This window comes from Globicephala melas, chromosome 1 (genome assembly GCF_963455315.2).
Source record: "Globicephala melas chromosome 1, mGloMel1.2, whole genome shotgun sequence".
Lineage (NCBI taxonomy): Eukaryota > Metazoa > Chordata > Mammalia > Artiodactyla > Delphinidae > Globicephala > Globicephala melas.
In genome coordinates, this window is record NC_083314.1 from 127,576,894 (window position 1) to 127,594,792 (window position 17,899).

The following is a 17,899-nucleotide window of genomic DNA, read 5'->3' on the forward strand; positions in this document are numbered from 1 at the left end:
GTGTTCCTGCCTTGCTAGTTGTTTGGCATAGGGTGTCCAGTACTGTAGCTTGCTGGTCGTTGAGTGAAGCTGGGTTCTGGTGTTGAGATGGAAATCTCTGGGAAATTTTCGCCGTTTGATTTGGAGCTGGGAGGTCTCTTGTGGACCAGTGTCCTGAAGTTGGCTCTCCTACCTCAGAGGCACAGCACTGACTCCTGGCTGCAGCAACAAGAGCCTCAATATCATTTTCTGTTTTAAGAATGGAAAGGTAATTCAGCCCTTCCTGTAGCATGGTTGCTATAATCTGTTTTTCTTCAATCACAGCATTTAATCTGTTTACATTTAATATAATTATTGATACATTTGAGTTTAAATCTATTTTATTTTCATTCTTTCCATTTTGTTACTTTTTTCTTGTTTTATTTTGGTTTAATTTTTTTTAAAATTTTTATTGGAGTATAGTTTATTTACAATGTTGTGTTAGTTTCAGGTGTACAGCAAAGTGAATCTGTTATACATATACATATATCGACTCTTATTTTAGATTTTTATCCCATATAGGCTATTACAGAGTACTGAGTAGAGTTCCCTGTGCTATGCAGTAGGTCCTTATTATTTAGTTATCTATTTTATATATAGTAGTGTGTATATGTCAATCCCAGTCTTCCAATTTATCCCTCCCCCCAAAAATTCTATTGATTCTTATTCTTAAGTGGTGGCCTCCTGAAATGGATTCTTCTTAATGAGGTCACTTGTTAGAGCTGTGAGGCATTTTACTAACTAGATGGGGTTGTTAACTGGTATCTGTACAGTGCAGATAAATATTTACCTGTAACTGAAATCTGTGTACTCTTGAGGGTTTTTAGATACGCTTTCTTTTCTAGTTCCTTTGCGAAAGAACTAGGTCCTAGTTCTTTTGTAAAAATACTGTTTATTATTTTCCTCTTTATATAACCAATATGTCTACTATAGAAAAAGTAGAATCTATATACAGCATAAAAAATGAAAATAACCATCTACGGTTATCACTGTTGATATTTTGGAGGTTTTTCTTTTATAATTTTTTTTGTGTGTGTGTGTGAATATATTTAATTTACTTTCTGTTTTTTTTATTTTTAACAAATTTGGAATTGTACTGAGTTCTGCTTTTATGACTTCTATTTGTACATTTTTCAGGAACACTTGAAAAATAGAGTCATTAAAATAATCAGATAATAGTCTGTCTTATGAATATTGTGATTAATTTAAATATCCAAATATTGTTGGCAGTTTTAGAGTCATCATTCTGAGTGTCAGTTCTATAAGTTACTTAGAAAGGTATACCCAAACAAAATAACTAATAACCAACTTCAAAGAAGCACATTAGAAATATCCTGGAAATTTTAAGTGACAGGTCTTTTTATGAGCAGCAGTGTGGGAATATATTATCTTTCAACCAAAATTAATTATCTTTTGTTCAGTATAGATATTGCAGCTCTTTTTCATTGGACCAGATAAAATGAAAGTAGAATTGTAAAGGAGGTATTGATTGTTGCCTTGTGCTTGCATGACCATGGCAGAACAGTAGTGTAGGAATGTTTTTGAGTGACTCAAAAACTCAATGAAAGTAAGAGGGGCCAGTGTTTGGAACAAAAGAATGCTGTAAATTCTAAAGGAAACCACACTATTGAACTGACAAGAACATTGGTAAGTGGATAATTTATTAAATAAGCCAATTAAATTAGTTTGGAAACCATATTATTTGAGAGAGAAATATGGGTGTAAGGCTATCATTCCTTATCTTGAAGAGAGCAGTTTGGTTAGTTTCTGTTTGTGGAATTAAGTAAATAGGTCTAGGGCTTCTAGGCCACAAGATGTCATGTTGTCTGTTTTAGGGTAATGAAAATTTGCCATGTTCAGTTTGTACAGTTTGTTGTGACACGACAAAAAGTGTAACACAAACCATATGTTTACTAAGATTTTAAATAACCATCCTTAAATCTGTATTAACCATGTTCTGCTTTACTATTTAGCTTAACTCTGTATTTTGACTCCTGATTATCTTAATGGAATTTACTGTTATATTCTAAAAAGCTAATGAGAATTAACCAAACTATCCAGATTTTATAACAAATAATTCCAGAAAGAAACTACGCTTCCAGGTGAATAGATCATCAAAACAAGCTAATTCTTAAACAATTCTTAGAAATGAAAACACGATGAAAGTGCCCTTAATCCATATGTAATGACAAAATCTGAGGTGAACATTTAATTTTTAGTATACTGAAATCCAGGGAAGTCTACTTGTTTAGATTATAAAACAAGGACCTTGATAGTTAATTGAAAATCCCATTCCTATTTCTTGATCTGTTGATATATTTCTAAATGTTAGTATTTTAACCTGTTGGGATGTGTATCCCAAGTTATCGCCAAGGCCAAAGTTTATTTAATAAATTAGTGCAAATTTAAACTTACCCCTATATTAATATCATGTTCACTCACTTGCATTTTAATATGTTTTCTTGAGTAGAAGAGAAAAAATACAGGCTGGGAAGAATGGAATTATAGTTTCAGTGAAGCTTGTCTTCACTATAAAACTGAATGTACCCTCAAGTTAATGTAATAAATTCAAGCATGTTTTTCTCTTAAAGTGATTAGTAAACATGTTTTCCTTTTCATATGTTTAACATTGTTTCACTCTTTTCTTACAGTATCCTGGACTTCAGCAAAGAAGTGTTGTCTTCATGCATTCTAAAATAACAGTGGTTCAGGTGTTCTAAACAACAAAGATATATTCCTTTGAATCAACCTAAAGCTGCAACTGAGTTAATGCCTTCCATATAACTTTTTGAGTTAATGCCTTCCATATAACTTTTTAATTTTACTTTGGGGTGTGTGTGTGTGTGTGTGTGTGTGTGTGTGTGTGTGTGTGTATGTGTGTGTTAAACTTTAAAGATAGCCTCAAAGTGACACTATAATATTATGGTTTATCAATTTGGAATTCTTTGTTTAATGTAATGAGGCCATTGGTGGCCATACATAAACTACTGTGGAGAAAATTGGAATGTTTATCAATGAGCTTTCCCGGATTCTTTACAGAGTGACTTGATCTATTGGTTTATTCTTTTAAAGTGCTCATAATTGGGTAGACAGTTTAGTAAATGGCATTTGTAAGATAAACTATTATCCGAATATTACCCTGCATCTAGCAAAAGCCTTTTTGTACTGCTGTTACTGGATTCTAGCATTTAAGTGACAGTAGGGCCCTCTCATTTAATCAACGAGGAAACTGAGGACCAGAAATACTAGGTTACTGGCCAGTTTGATTAGTTATACAGTTTAAACCAGAGCCTTAGGTCCCTGACTCTTTGGTCAGTGTATGTCCATGATGCTATACTGTGTATCATAGTTGAATATATTTACAATCTTTTAGAAGATGGTAATCAATCTAGACTAGATCTAGACTTTAATGGGTATGATTTTCTGCCTTAAGTAAACAGTTATTATTGTATACTATGCATGATCATTATATTTATGAAACTGTCCAAAGGAGTCAAAAAAATTTTTTTAATCTCATGATTTATTGCTCCTATAGTTTACTTGCTACACATTCTTTTATTCATCCATGTAAACACCATTTTAGACATGTTTTTTTATTTCTTCTCTGTTTCTTCACCTACCCACTTGTATCTTCCTCAAATTAGACAGTTCTCTGCTGTCAACCCATTTGTGACTCCCTATTTCTGTAATTAGCTGTTGTCAATGGAAGAAAGAATGAATTGCCCAAAAATACATGTAAAGAAATCTTTTTGCAGTGTTTGTTAAGGATCATGCCATCCCTTGTGGAAGTCTCTAGTCACATATGGCTATTTAAATTTTATTAACCAAAATTAAATAAAATTAAAAATCAAGTTCTTCAGTCACTTTAGCCACATTATAAGTGCTCATTGGCCATACGCAGCTAGTGGCTACCATATGAAATAGGGCAGATACAGGATATTTCCATCATTGCAGAAAGTTCTGTTGGGTAGTGCTGCTTAAGGGTATTATCTACCCTGTGAGAAACATATATATGTGTATATGTATATATATACACACATATACACACTTTATTTTTTTATTCATTCACATATATACATATGTGTACATATGCATTCATAAGATTGTCTTGATATATTACATCATCTATATTTTAAAAAATTCTCTATCTTTAGTTATCTTTATTGGGGTATAATTTACAAACAGTATGTACATACATTTTAAGTGTACAGTTTAATGAGTTTTGACAAATATATACAGTTGTGTAACTTCTACCAAAATCAAGATAAAGAACATTTCCAGTACTTGAGACGTTCCCCTTGCTGTCAGTCTACCCCCACTGCTAGCTCCATGGAACCAGTGGTCTGCTTTTTGTCAATATAAATTAGCCTTTTCTAGAATTTAATTCAAATAGAATTATACATTTACAATTTTTCCGTGTTAGGCTTCTTTTGCTTAGTATGTTTTTTGAGGGTCATCCATATTGTTTACAAAAGTAGTTCCTTTTTATTGTTGAACAGTAATAGTCCATTGTATGTATGTATTTCAGTTTGTTTATCCATTTACCTGTTGAGTTGTGTTTAGCTTTTGGCTATTATGAATAAAACTGCTTATGAGTTTTCAAGTACAGTCTTTGTGTAGACATATGTTATCATTTCTGTTGAGTTAAATACCTGAGCGTGGAATCGCTGGACATATAATAATAAGTGCATATTTAACTTTATAAGAATTCACCAAACTGTTTGTCCCTAGTAATATGAGAGATTCAGTTGCCACACATCATTACCAACACTTTGTATTGTCGTTATTTTTAACATTAGCCATTCTTGTGGTTGTGTTACAGTATCTCCTTATGGTTTTATTTACATTTCCTTGATGATTAATGATGTTGAGTATCTTTTCAACTGCTCATTCGTTTTTTGTATATCTTTTGCCAAGTGTTCAGATTTTTTGTCTATTTTTAATTGGGCTGTTTGTCTTCCTGAGTTATAAGACTTTTTATATTCTGGGGATGCAAGTCCTCAGATATATTGTATATCTATATTGGTATCTATCTAATATATTCTCCCAGTCTGTGGCTTGCCTAATTTTCTGAACAATTTCTTTAGAAAAACATAAGAGTTTTTAATTTTGATGAAGTCCAATTTATCAATTTTTTTCTTTTATGATTGTACTTTTTCTATACTGAGAAATTTTATCCATCCCAAGGCTGTGAAGATTTTCTCCCTTGCTTTCTTATAGAATTTTTATAGTTTTATCTTTTACATTTAAGTCTGTGCTCTACTTGGCATTAATTTTAGAGCATGTCACAAGGTAAAAGTTGAGGTTCATTTTTTATCTATACGAACATTTGTTTAAAAGACTATTCCTTTCTTACTAAATTATTTTGGCAACTTTGTTGAATATTAACTGACATTATTTTATTGCCTGGAATATTTTCTGAGCTCATTTTTTTTTTTCCCTGTTGGTCTATATGTCTGTCCTTATATAAGCTTTATGGTAAAAATTAAAATCAAGTACTGTTAAGTCCTATCGCTTTCTTCTGTTTCAAAATTGTTTAATATATTTTAGTTCTTTTGCATTTCAGTATACATTTTAGAATTAGCTTGTTAGTTTCTACAGAAATGCCTTCTGGAATTTTGATTAGGATTGTACTGAATCTATAAGTCACTTTGAGAAGTGACATCTTAAAAATATTGAGTCTTCAAGCTGTAACTTGGTATATTTCTCTACTTATCTAGACCTTCTTTAAGTTTTCACAGCAAAAAACACATGTCTTTCATATATTTTGTATTTTCATACCATAGGTTTTGCATATATTTGTTAAATTTAACTCTCAGTATTTCATGGTTTTAGATGTTATGTCTTGTAAATCTTTAAGCATTTAAGAATGTTTTCAGTTACTGATTGCTAATATGTAGAAACACAGTCGATTTTTGTATATTAAGCTTGAAGTCTGTGACCTTTCTAAACTCATTACATTTAATTTTTTTGGTAGCTTTCTTAGGATTTTCTATATAGATCTTCATGTCTTCTAATAGAGACAGTTTTACTTCTTCCTTTTCAGTCTGAATGGCTTTTATTTATTTTTCTTGCCTTGTTGCATTAGTCAGAACTGCTAGTAAAATATTGACACAGTAAGAATGGGCATCCTCACTTTGTACCCAATTTTAGAGAGTAAGCCCTGAGTTTTTCACCATTAAGTATATTGTTAGCTGTAGATTTTTCAAAGATACCCTTTATCCGGTTGAATGAGTTCCCTTTCATACCTAGTTTTTTGAGAGTTTTTATCTTGAATGATTGTTGAATTTTTTCAGATGCTTTTTTTTTTTTTTCATTCCTTGACAGTCATATTGTGTTACTCTTTTTCTGTTAATATGGTCAACTGCATTGATTCATTTTCAAATGTTAAAGTAGCCTTGCATTCCTTATATAAATCACTTGGTCATGGTGTTTAGATTTGGTTTTTGGTTTTTGGCTTTTTTTTCCCCCCCTTTTAATGTCTTTGATTTTGATATCAGAGTAGTGCTGGCTTTATAAAATGAGCTGGGAATTTTTCTTTCCTCTATTTTCTGAAACAGTCTGTAGAATCAGTATCATTTCTACTCTAAATGTCTGTAGAATTCACCAGTGAAGTCATCTGGGCCTGGAGTTTTCTTTGTGGGAATGTTTTAAATAGCAAGTTTAATTTCTTTGGTAGATACTATGTGCTTTATTGTGATTTATAAGAAATATATATATTTGGTCATTCAGATGACCAAAATATATTTCTCAGAGATATTTGGTCCATAGTTCCTGGCCCACAGCTCCCAAAACCCTTGGAATTTCCTGAATAATAAGAGCAATGGGAGCATCCTTTGTTATAATATTTGGTTTCTTGTCCTCAGTTCCCGAAAAACAAAAACAAAACCCCCAAAAAACTGCTTCAGAGCCATAAAAGTTAAATGGTGTCTTGTTAACAAGCCTTTAGTACCACAAGTGAGTTTATGTTAATGAAAGTGACTTGCAAAAAACACCTAAGGGTGGAGGCTGGTTGCCAGGAGAACTAACCACAGATAGAATCAGAACCAGAAACCCTGATTCTGGGGAGGAGAGAGGGGATAGAGGTTGAATCAATCACCAATGGCAAATGAGTTAATCAATCATGCCTATGTAATGAAGCCTCTGTAAAAACCAAAAAAGGAGAGGGTTCTGAGAGCTTCCACATTAGGGAACCAGTATGCTCCCATGTGCCATTGTGCCGGACCACGAGCTCTACAAGGATGGAAGCTCCCTTTTTCAGACCTTGCCCTATGTATCTCTTCATCTGGTTGTTGGTTTGTATCCTTTAATATTGTTCGTAATAAATCTGTCACTAGTGAGTAAATGGGTTTTCCTGAGTTCTGTGGGCCATTCTAGCAAATTAACTGAACCCAAGGAGGGAGTCGTGGGAACCTCTGATTTATAGCCAATTGATGAGAAGTACTGGTAATAAGCTGGGCTTGTGACTGGCCTCTGAAGTGGAAGGCAGTTTTGTGGGACTGAGCCCTTTACTTGTTGAATCTGATTCTATATCCCCTAGTAGTGTCAGAGTTGAGACACCAGGAGGGTGTCTGAGAATTGATTGTATGGGGAACAATATGCACACTGGAATTGGGTCTAGGAACCCTTTCAAAAGGCTACTCAGATTTCCTATTGCTGTTGTGCTTTTTTTTTCCCCCTTTGAGGGAATTTCTCCATATCCTCTAAGTTGTTGAATGTATGGATATAAAGTTGTTCATCATATTCCCTTATACTTTTTTTAAAAAATAAATTTATTTATTTATTTTTAGGGTCTTTGTTGCTGCACGCGGGCTTTCTCTAGTTGCAGTGAGCGGGGTGGGGGGGATACTCTTCATTGTGCGCGGGCTTCTCACTGTGGTGGCTTCTCTTGTTGCGGAGCATGGATTCTAGGCACGGGCTTCAGTAGTTGTGGAACACAGGCTCATTAGTTGTGGCTCACGGGCTCAGTGTTGTAGCTCACGGGCTCTAGAGCGCAGGCTCAGTAGTTGTGCACAGGCTTAGTTGCTCCATGGCATGTGGGATCTTCCCGGACCAGGGCTCAAATCCATGTACCCTGTACTGGCAGGTGGATTCTTCACCACTGTGCCACCAGGGAAGCCCCTTCCCTTATCTTCTTAACATCTGTAAGATTGGTAGTGATATTCCCACTTTCAAAGAACTGGGTATTGGTTTTATTGCTTTTTATCTGTTACCGTATTTGTTTTCGATGTCATTGATTTCTACTCTTTTTTTGTTTACTTTGGGTTTACTTTGTTCTTTTCTATCTTCCTAAGATTGTAGTTTAGATCATTGTGATATGGGATTATATATGAGCAAGATTGGCCATGAGTTGATAACTGTTAAATGTGGGCGGTGGGTACGTGGAGCATTATTTCATTATACTATTTGTTAATTTATGTATATATTTGACATATTATATAACTTTAAAAATTACATAAAGCAAATAAATCTAACTCCATAGTAAATTTTTTTCACATTTATATGCCTATTGACATTTATTTTTTACCTGGTAGTTTCTGTTTTGTGAATTGGTAAGCTACTTTTAGGATGGCTCCACTGAATTCCTCAATAATTAGGACAATATACCTTTCAGTGGTTCTTCATATTTGTGGGGAGGGAAGAAAAGTGACATGAATCTTGGTGCTATAAACTCTTGAAGAAATTGAGATATTTCACAAACAATGGGGAAAAGAATGAGCAGTAAGTCAATGTTTATGGAAAAGCAAATTGATACATATTTAATAACAGCAGTATAGTATCAACAATTATCCATCCCGTGATAGTTCCTACAAAGACAAATTTGGTTAACCAAAATATCTGAAGTAATAATGATAAAATTGTAACATTCATTTAGTGTAGTTCATGGGTAACAGATATTTTTGTTGTGTTGTATACAAATTTCTTGTGTTCTCCACCTTCCTCCTTACAAAAAAAGATATTTTCCATTACATTGCCTTTTAAGTATAATCATCTTAATGTACCTATGTACGTGTAGGTGTTAAGAGAAAAATATATGCACAATGCTCTACATATTTTCTTTAGGAGTAGACTTGTGCATCTCACATAGCTTCTTCCATACATTTTTTTTTAATGTTTTGTCTTGCCTTGTTTTTTTTTTTTTTTTTGTCGTTCTTATACTGGAGCTTTTTGTTGGTGACCCAAACTGGTATGGCACATTTGTAACTTGTTTTTGCTTAAGGGTAACATTGATTTTTAGTCAAATACATAAATGTACCCATTTTTATTGACTCATTTGGTGTCAGTAACTTCACATGCTAGTGCTGGGCTGATGTGTGTTTCTCATTCCCACTCAGTCATCCATATCTACCCACCAAAATAATAATAACAACAGTGAAGATACATTTTATGCTGCTTTTGTACTCAAAGAGTTGGAAAGAGTGGCTTTTGTTTCTTTGCTTTGCTTTAAAAATAAACCTCTGTGCATAAGCATGGGTGGATTTTCATTCTGTTTTTTTCCCATTTTCTGGGGATTCATTGATAGAAGAGTAGAGAAATGCAGATTGCTTAGGCAGAGAGAAGGGTAGGAAAGGGATCTTATAATTTATTCTAATACAAGTATAGGTACCTCATTTTTTTTGAGTGAATGGATTTCAGGAACTTTGCTTTGCTTCTGTAAAACCATTGTATTGGATTGCTTGATCTGATTGTGTCCTGAACTTGAAACTTTGACCACACCTTTCCATTTAATGTCATTTTAAAATGATAGTCAGTAACTGTAAGGCATAACCAATGGTTGCCTTGATTAATATTAGCTAAAGTTCTACATCATACCCATATATCGTCCTACTGGTATCAAGGAATGAAGGACTATTTAAAATAGTTCTGCTGTAGCACTAGAGCAAGTTAATATTTTCTGGAGCTTCAAGTGTTATAGTGATAAACCTGGACTCTTTCTGTTTAACTTGAACAGTCTTATTTGCAGTGTCAAAGGAATTGCTGTATATGCTGCAACAGAAGTAATACAATGTTGTGTGATGGGATAAGAAATAAAATTGTACGTCAGATAAAATAGAGAGCAGCTACCAGAGTCAGATATACCTTACAAATATTCACTGAGAAGCAAGACAATTTAGTTTTTCCAGGGTTTAAATCCCGTTTAGCTATATAACCCTGGGTAAATGATACATTCTCTGTGCCCCATTTTTCTCATCTGTAAAGTGAGAATAACACCTACCTTACGGAGTTGCTATGAGATATAAATGAGTTAGTTTAAATGTTGATTTCCATACGTTCTCTGTTATGGTTGCCTAATGGTAGAGTCCATTCTTTATTTGTCTTGTATATCTAACCACTATGTGCTGTGCAGGGAATGTATATAGTAAATATAGTTGAATGAAGATAAGAGTGAGATCTAATATGAAAAATACATATCCAATATTCTGTTTTGGAATAAAATCAACTTGCATTGTAATGTAGTTGGAATTCATTGCTATTTGTTTGATTTATTTGAAAGTGTTTTTTTAGTGTTTCAGAAACTTCTTTTCAGTAGATAAGCAGAATAGCTGTTATAAACATGTGTACTTAGTATCTCACCTCTTTCCCTTCTTTTTTTTTTTTTTGGTTTGGTGGTGGTGGAAATAGTGCCTCAGTGTGTTTGGAGAATAAATGTGGATATCCCTGAAGAAGCTAATCAGAATCTTTCATTCAGTGCTACTGAGCGATGGTGGGAACAGACAGATTTGACCAAACTAATCATATCAAACAATAAACTTCAGTCACTTACTGATGACCTCCGACTCCTTCCTGCACTGACTGTTCTTGATGTAAGTTGACTGATTATAAATATGGATCTTCGTCTGAAGAGACTCTAAAGCTAAATTTAGGCTTTGAGTAATAGAAGACCCATGTTCAATCGGTAGAGTGCAAGGAAGAATAACAAATTACTGTGTTCGGCATAGCATAATGGTTGAGTGCAGAGTCAGAACATCAGGCTTCAAATTTTGACTCTGCCACTTGATAGCTGTGTGATCTCGGGAAGGTTACCTCTTTGTGCTTCAGTTTCCACGTTTATAAACCGAGACTGGTACTACTACCTGTTTTTAAAAATTGTTCTTTGAATTAAATGAGTTAATGCATACAGACAGAATTGGTATTTAACAAGTGGTTGCTGCTGCTCGTCTTTTTTTTAATTGCTATTATTATATATATATATTTTTTTTCCTGCGGTAAGCGGGCCTCTCACTGTTGTGGCCTCTCCCGTTGCGGAGGCTCCGGACGCGCAGGCTCAGCGGCCATGGCTCACGGGCCCAGCTGCTCCGTGGCATGTGGGATCTTCCCGGACCGGGGCACTAACCCGTGTCCCCTGCATTGGCAGGTGGACTCCCAACCACTGCGCCACCAGGGAAGCCCTATTGCTATTATTTTTATCATCATTATTATTGTCGGTGTTAAAGCAAGTATTTAATATTGTTTTGTTTTTGGGTTTTTTTTTTTTTGTTACTTTGGGGGGTTTTTTTGGTAACTTATCTCCAATACTGACTTGAATTATTGGGCTTAAATTTTTGTGTGTTTATTCAGGGACTATGTTGTTTTTTTTTTGTTTTTTGTTTTTTGTTTTTGTGGTACGCGGGCCTCTCACTGATGTGGCCTCTCCCGTTGCGGAGCACAGGCTCCAGACGCGCAGGCTCAGTGGCCACGGCCCACAGGCCCAGCCGCTCCGCGGCACGTGGGATCCTCCCAGACCGGGGCACGAAACCCCGTCCCCTAGCATCGGCAGGCGGACTCTCAACCACTGCGCCACCAGGGAAGCCCAGGGACTATGTTTTTAATCCCTAGTTGCCATGTCATGAGTAGTTTATTTCATAATCTACAGACTTCTGATATACTTTACTTAGGATCATCAAAAATCTTCAATTTCATGTCTGAAAAAGTTAGATGTAGTCAGATTTCTAGAGAAGCTTTTATATTCTTCATTTGTTAAATGAATGAATTGGCATAAGTGTTCTCTTAAAGGTTCCTTGTACCTTAAAAGCATATGATTCTGTAAGAACATGAGAGAAGTCTCCCTCATTTATTTTTTGTAAATGTTGACATTAATCATACGATCAGAGGGCTGTTAGTTTCTGACCTTGTCATCTCTCGTTTGAGATTGAAGTTCCACTCAGTGAGGGGAAGTTTTTTGTTTTTTTTTTAACTGTAGTATTTTAAAATTGATCTCTTATCACTTCATGATTTATTAGCAGCAGTTTGGTCAATTTCAAACTCCTTTTTCTTTTCTATTCTCAAAACAAATTACCAATAGCCCAGCTATGCTTTTGAGCTAGAATAACGAGACTGTCATCAGAGAATATTGTACAATAGCAAAGCTCATGGTTAATTGTAAGACTAAGATATTGACTGTGTCTTTTAATAACTTTTAGATACATGATAATCAGCTGACATCCCTTCCTTCTGCTATAAGAGAATTAGAAAATCTTCAGAAACTTAATGTCAGGTAAAATTTAAACTTATTTCAGTATTGCTAGTATAAGGGTGTAAATCTAACATTCTTTAAAAATTTTTTCAAATACTTTTTCTAGCATGTAAAAAATGTTTTGTAGTATCTCAGAAAGTGATTAAGCAGAATAATAATTTTAAGTTTTATTTCTCAGATTATTTTGTTTTAGAATTGCCTGCATGTTTTCTGGTTTTACAAATTTAAGGCCAGTTGATTTTTTTTTAAATACTTTTTATTTTTATGAAATAATTTTTAGTGGTTATAATGAGGAAAATTTCATGTTTTCTATATCAGTAGTTTTTAAACTTTTCTGAGGACTCCTGGAATTCCATGGGTATGCGTCTGGTACTCACTGATAGGTACATGGGAAGCCAGGTGGCTAAGGCCCTAGCTAACTCTGTTTGCCCTTCAGTACACACTCAGACTTTCAAGAAAAATAACTGCCTTTTATGTTATATATACACAGGGGGAAAGGGATTAGGGAAGATTTAATTTAGGAGAAAAAAATGAAAAAGTTTAAGTGTTCAAAACATAGTTTGAAAAACTGGGGCTTATAAAATAGATATAAATCTATCTATCACAGCATGATAAAGTTGCAGTTTTCTGGAGTTAACTGGTTTGAGGGAGAACAACAGTTCCTCAAGTAACAGTCCTTATTTGGTGAAAAATAAGACTGGAGTTGCATATTGCATTCATCTGGACATGCCAGGCCCTCAAACAGAAATAGCTATTTTTGTCTTGAGTGCTACGTTGAAACCTAATCCCCATGTAAAATGTGACTTCATTGTAGTGTATGTATGTGCACATCTTTGTCAAAATTCTAAGCCTCATATGCAGTGTAAAAATTATAGCCCAATGTTTTCATTTATATGTAAAATCAAGTTGATTAAAAGGAACCAATCAAAAGTTCACAAATTATATGTTTGGTTAAAAATCTTTACTTCTTTGAAACTCTCAATTTGATTACTTTAGATTACTGTCATTTTAATGGGTGTGTACTTTTAGGATGTAAAGTTTGTAAGTACTTAAAATTAGTAACCTTACTTCATTTTTTTTAATAAGCCCAGGTAGTCGATTAGCAAAAATGCCTTTATAAATATTTATTGTGTTGTCACGAAATTGTTCAGCATTTGTTTTATCAATCAATAGCCATAACAATCTGAAAATACTCCCTGAAGAAATTACAAATCTAAGAAACCTGAAGGGCCTATATCTCCAGCATAATGAACTAACTTGCATACCAAGGGGATTTGAACAACTTTCCAACTTAGAAGATTTAGTAAGTTTTGATTTTGCAATATTTATATAATTTGGGGCTGGTGGGATTTTTTATTAGGCTGAAAAATTGGATGTATGATTGAAATCATGGTTACATGGGCAGCTGATTGTATGACTAGATTATCAGAAACAGTGAATTACAATTAGAATGCTAACTTAGTAATTGTAAATTTGATTTTCTTATGTTTTTCTTATGAAGGAAATCACCTTAGATTTTAATTTAGGAATAGAGTTTGGGAAAGGAGCCATTGAGGATGACCTTGTTATTCAGAGGCTTTTATGGCTTAGCAAAATAGAGGAAAGGTGTTTTTAGCGTATACCAATTCCCTTTTTTATCTCCATTTTCATTTCCTCCTCTGTAGCCCTTATGGCTCTTTTGTCCTCTGAGTGTCCAGATAATGCCTTCAGGGCCTGTTTTTTCTACCTATTTTTCAAAATGGCCATATTTCTTGGTAAAAATTTTTATTCTATCCATTTCACATCTTAAATAGAGATAACCATAAAGCAATGCAAATATTATTTTAGTCATATTGTTAAGAATAATACAAACAATAGGCACTTTGCTATACCTATAGCATATTACTATATTTGCTATACATATAGTAGATTACATATTACTTTGCTATACACATAGCAAAGTAGATAGTTTTATCCCCATTACAGATAAGAAACTAAGACTTGTAAAAAAAAAAAAAAAAGTAACTCATCCAAAGTCATATAACTAATATGTAAGGAATTTAGGAATTTAACATAAAATAATCTGACTTCAGAGTGTATCCTTTTTTTGTTCCCCCACTTTACCACGGAAGAAGTAAGGCTCTACTGTAAGGTATCCTATCTGAAAGACTTCAGTTGTATTCGATCAGATGTTCTAATATAAATCTCTACTCCACATAGTTATTTCATGTTACATTCTTGTTCTAGTCACAATTACATGTTTTGAAAAACTCATTAGTCATTTTAGCCTTAAAGTTTATTTTTTGTTCAAGGAAAAATTGCTTCTTTTACTTATTTTTTCTTGATATTTCACCCATCTGCACCAGTGTTTGAAATCAAAATACATACTCTCTTCAACCATTTCTTCAGTAGCTCTTTGTTTTTCAATCTGATCAGATTGGAAATAAGGTTTGGAAAGTAAAAGGCATAGGTAGGTGAAATGAGTGGTAAAGGAAGGAGCCATCAGATTTCCTTATAAAATTTGCTGGTAAAAGATAGCAATTGATTTAAAAAGAAAAAAAAACAAAAGCCTAGTAGAAAGCTTAAAGGAAACCTAATAAACTTTCTTTATGGGTTCCCAGATAGTCACTGCATAATGAAAGGATGCTTCAGCTGAGAACTGTGTTCTTAAGGACTCATTAGCAAATAAATCACAAATTGAGCAACAATATATTAAAACATTAAAAGTATAAGATCTATAATAATTTAAGCCAATAATATTTCTTAAAGTTATATAAAAACTGCTTAACACAATGGTACTAAATAAATAATGAAGAAATGACTTAGCATAAATAATGATTAATTTATATGCACTGTACTTATTTTGTATCTAATTTAGTCATTAACTGCAGTAATTAAATATTTATTAGCAATTCTGTTGTTTTGGGTTCTTTAAAACTTATTAAGAATTTGTGAATCTTTTCTTTATCAGAAACTTTTTTTTATTTTTAGCTTTTGATATTGGAATAATTTTAGATTTACAGAAAAGTTGTAAAGATAGTACAGAGAGATCCCATATACCCTTCACCCACCTTAATGGGCGAACTTTTTTTTTTTTTTTTTTTTTTTTTTTTTTTGCGGTACGCGGGCCTCTCACTGCTGTGGCCTCTCCCATTGTGGAGCGCAGGCTCAGCAGCCATGGCCCACGGGCCCAGCCGCTCCGCGGCATGTGGGATCTTCCCGGACCGGGGGACGAACCCGTGTCCCCTGCATCGGCAGGCGGACTCTCAACCACTGCGCCACCAGGGAAGCCCTAATGGGCGAACATTTTACTTAACTATGAGATATTTGTAAAAACTAAGAAATTAACATTTGTACAATATTGCTAACTAAACTACAGATTTTATATTTTCCCAGTTTTTCCACTAATGTCCTTTTTTTTTGTTCCAGGATCCAATCCAGAATACTACATTGCATTTAGTGTCAGTAACTTTTGATATTACTAAATATTTATTTATTAGTAATCTGTTGATTCTTAGACCTTAGAGTATTTGGGTTGTATATTATTATATTGATGTTGTAGATTATGATAATATGTTATTTTATGTTATTATAATAACAGTATGTTTTAAAAAATACACTGATCTAGCATTTTTCCTTTTTCTATCTTAATTTATTTGGAGTTACAGTTGTTTAACGTTAGACTAAATCATAGTCTTCAGAGAACAGTTCCTCTAAGTCATTTTTTTCTTATTCATTGTTGCCATTTGCCTTACCTAACAGTTTGATGATAGCTGGTGTAGTACTTATATCTGATTTGAATGTTGTAAGAAGAATACCTGATTCATAACATTGTCTTTTAAAGGGAGTTTCAAAAAAATATTCTGTCATAAAAGACAAAACAGAAACAAAGACTTAAAGCAACATCAAGGTATAGAGATTAATTAGGCAAGCTTGAATGAGTGAAAACTAGAGAGTAGAGTAGACTTCTGTACTTAGTTAAAGCAGACTTGCTGAGGTCAGCAGAACCAAGAGGGAATATTTTTTTCCTCCCAAATTAAAATGGCCATTTTTTTTCAGCTTACTTTTTTTTCCTTCCAAGAATTTTTCTTTCTTGCAAAGATGTTTTTCATTTCATATTACAATTTAACCATACAGTTTGCCTGATTTATCATAGGTACTCAACAAATATTGGATGAAAAAATAGATTTTTTTTTGAAAACATGATAACATGGTACAACATGACTTAATATTAACAGAAACCTTTGTGTAAAATATTTTTGAAGTCAGAATTCATTTTAATTCCTCTCTGCTACATTATTAGGCACATAGTAGGCCCACAGAGTATATTGAGGTAATGAATGATGATCTGTGAAATTGTCAGTGAATGAGAGTTACAAAACATATCATCTGTAAATAGTTTTTTTAATGTTGCAATGCCCTCAAAATTCTGAAACTCCCCTTAGGGATCCTTTCTTTTTTTATTTACTTGTTCATTCATTCACTTTGTCTTTCTCTTTTTAAAGGATCTTTCGAACAATCGTCTTACAACTGTTCCTGCTAGTTTTGCATCTCTGTCCAGCCTGCTGCAACTCAATCTTTCCAGTAATCAACTGAAGAGTTTGCCTGCAGAAATAAGTGGAATGAAAAGTAAATCTTCTCTATTTTAAAAAATAAAAAAATTTGAAGTTGGTGCAACTTACATTTAAAAAAATATTTCTTTTTATAGTTAGTTACAGAGAAGTAAAATAATAGATTTTATGGTGGTAAATGCAAACAATAACAACTAGTCAGATTTTCTCCAGGCCATTGTAGTCTAGCAACTTTGTAAAGAATTACCACCAGGGGACTTCCCTGACGGTTCAGTGGGTAAGACTCTGTGCTCCCAATGCAGGGGGCCCGGGTTCAATCCCTGGTCGGGGACCTAGATCCCGCATGCATGCCGCAACTAAGAGTTCACATGCCGCAACTAAGAAGTCCGCATGCTGCAACTAAGAGTCTGCATGCCACAACTAAGATCCTGTGTGCCACAACTAAGACTCGGTGCAGCCTAAATAAATACATAAATAAATAAATAATAAAACAAAACAATAAAAAAAAAGAATTACTGCCAAAACAATACTTTGGCATATCAAAAGGAGAAAAAGAAAATAAGATTATAAATTGTGGTAATATTGTATACCTGAGAAATTGATTAAAGTTTTGAGCTATTCTATCTCTTCATTCATTTTATTCAACATTTACGAAGAGGTCATTCCCCTTTCCTAGGTGATGCCACCGATGATACATGGTTATATTATTACTGTATCCTCCTTGAGGTCCATAAGTAATAATGTCAAGAGATAGTCTAGTTTTGCCCAAATTGTCAATTCTTTTTTTAAAAAAAGTTAAAATTTAGTGCTTCCATTAAAGTTTACCATTGAACCATTATATTTGGTGTATTGTAGAACTAATATTAAGGGATAAAAA

At 33.7% G+C, this 17,899-nt stretch overlaps 1 protein-coding gene across 1 annotated transcript in view; it reads left to right on the plus strand.

Annotated features, from left to right (window-relative positions):
• LRRC40 (leucine rich repeat containing 40) overlaps positions 1–17,899 on the plus strand; it is a 55,940-nt gene that overhangs the window by 9,272 nt on the left and 28,769 nt on the right. Inside the window, exons 2-5 of the mRNA XM_030865915.2 lie at positions 10,642–10,823; positions 12,420–12,493; positions 13,646–13,775; positions 16,957–17,080. Coding sequence (XP_030721775.1) covers positions 10,642–10,823; positions 12,420–12,493; positions 13,646–13,775; positions 16,957–17,080 — 510 coding nt within the window. The remainder of the gene's footprint in view (positions 1–10,641; positions 10,824–12,419; positions 12,494–13,645; positions 13,776–16,956; positions 17,081–17,899) is intronic.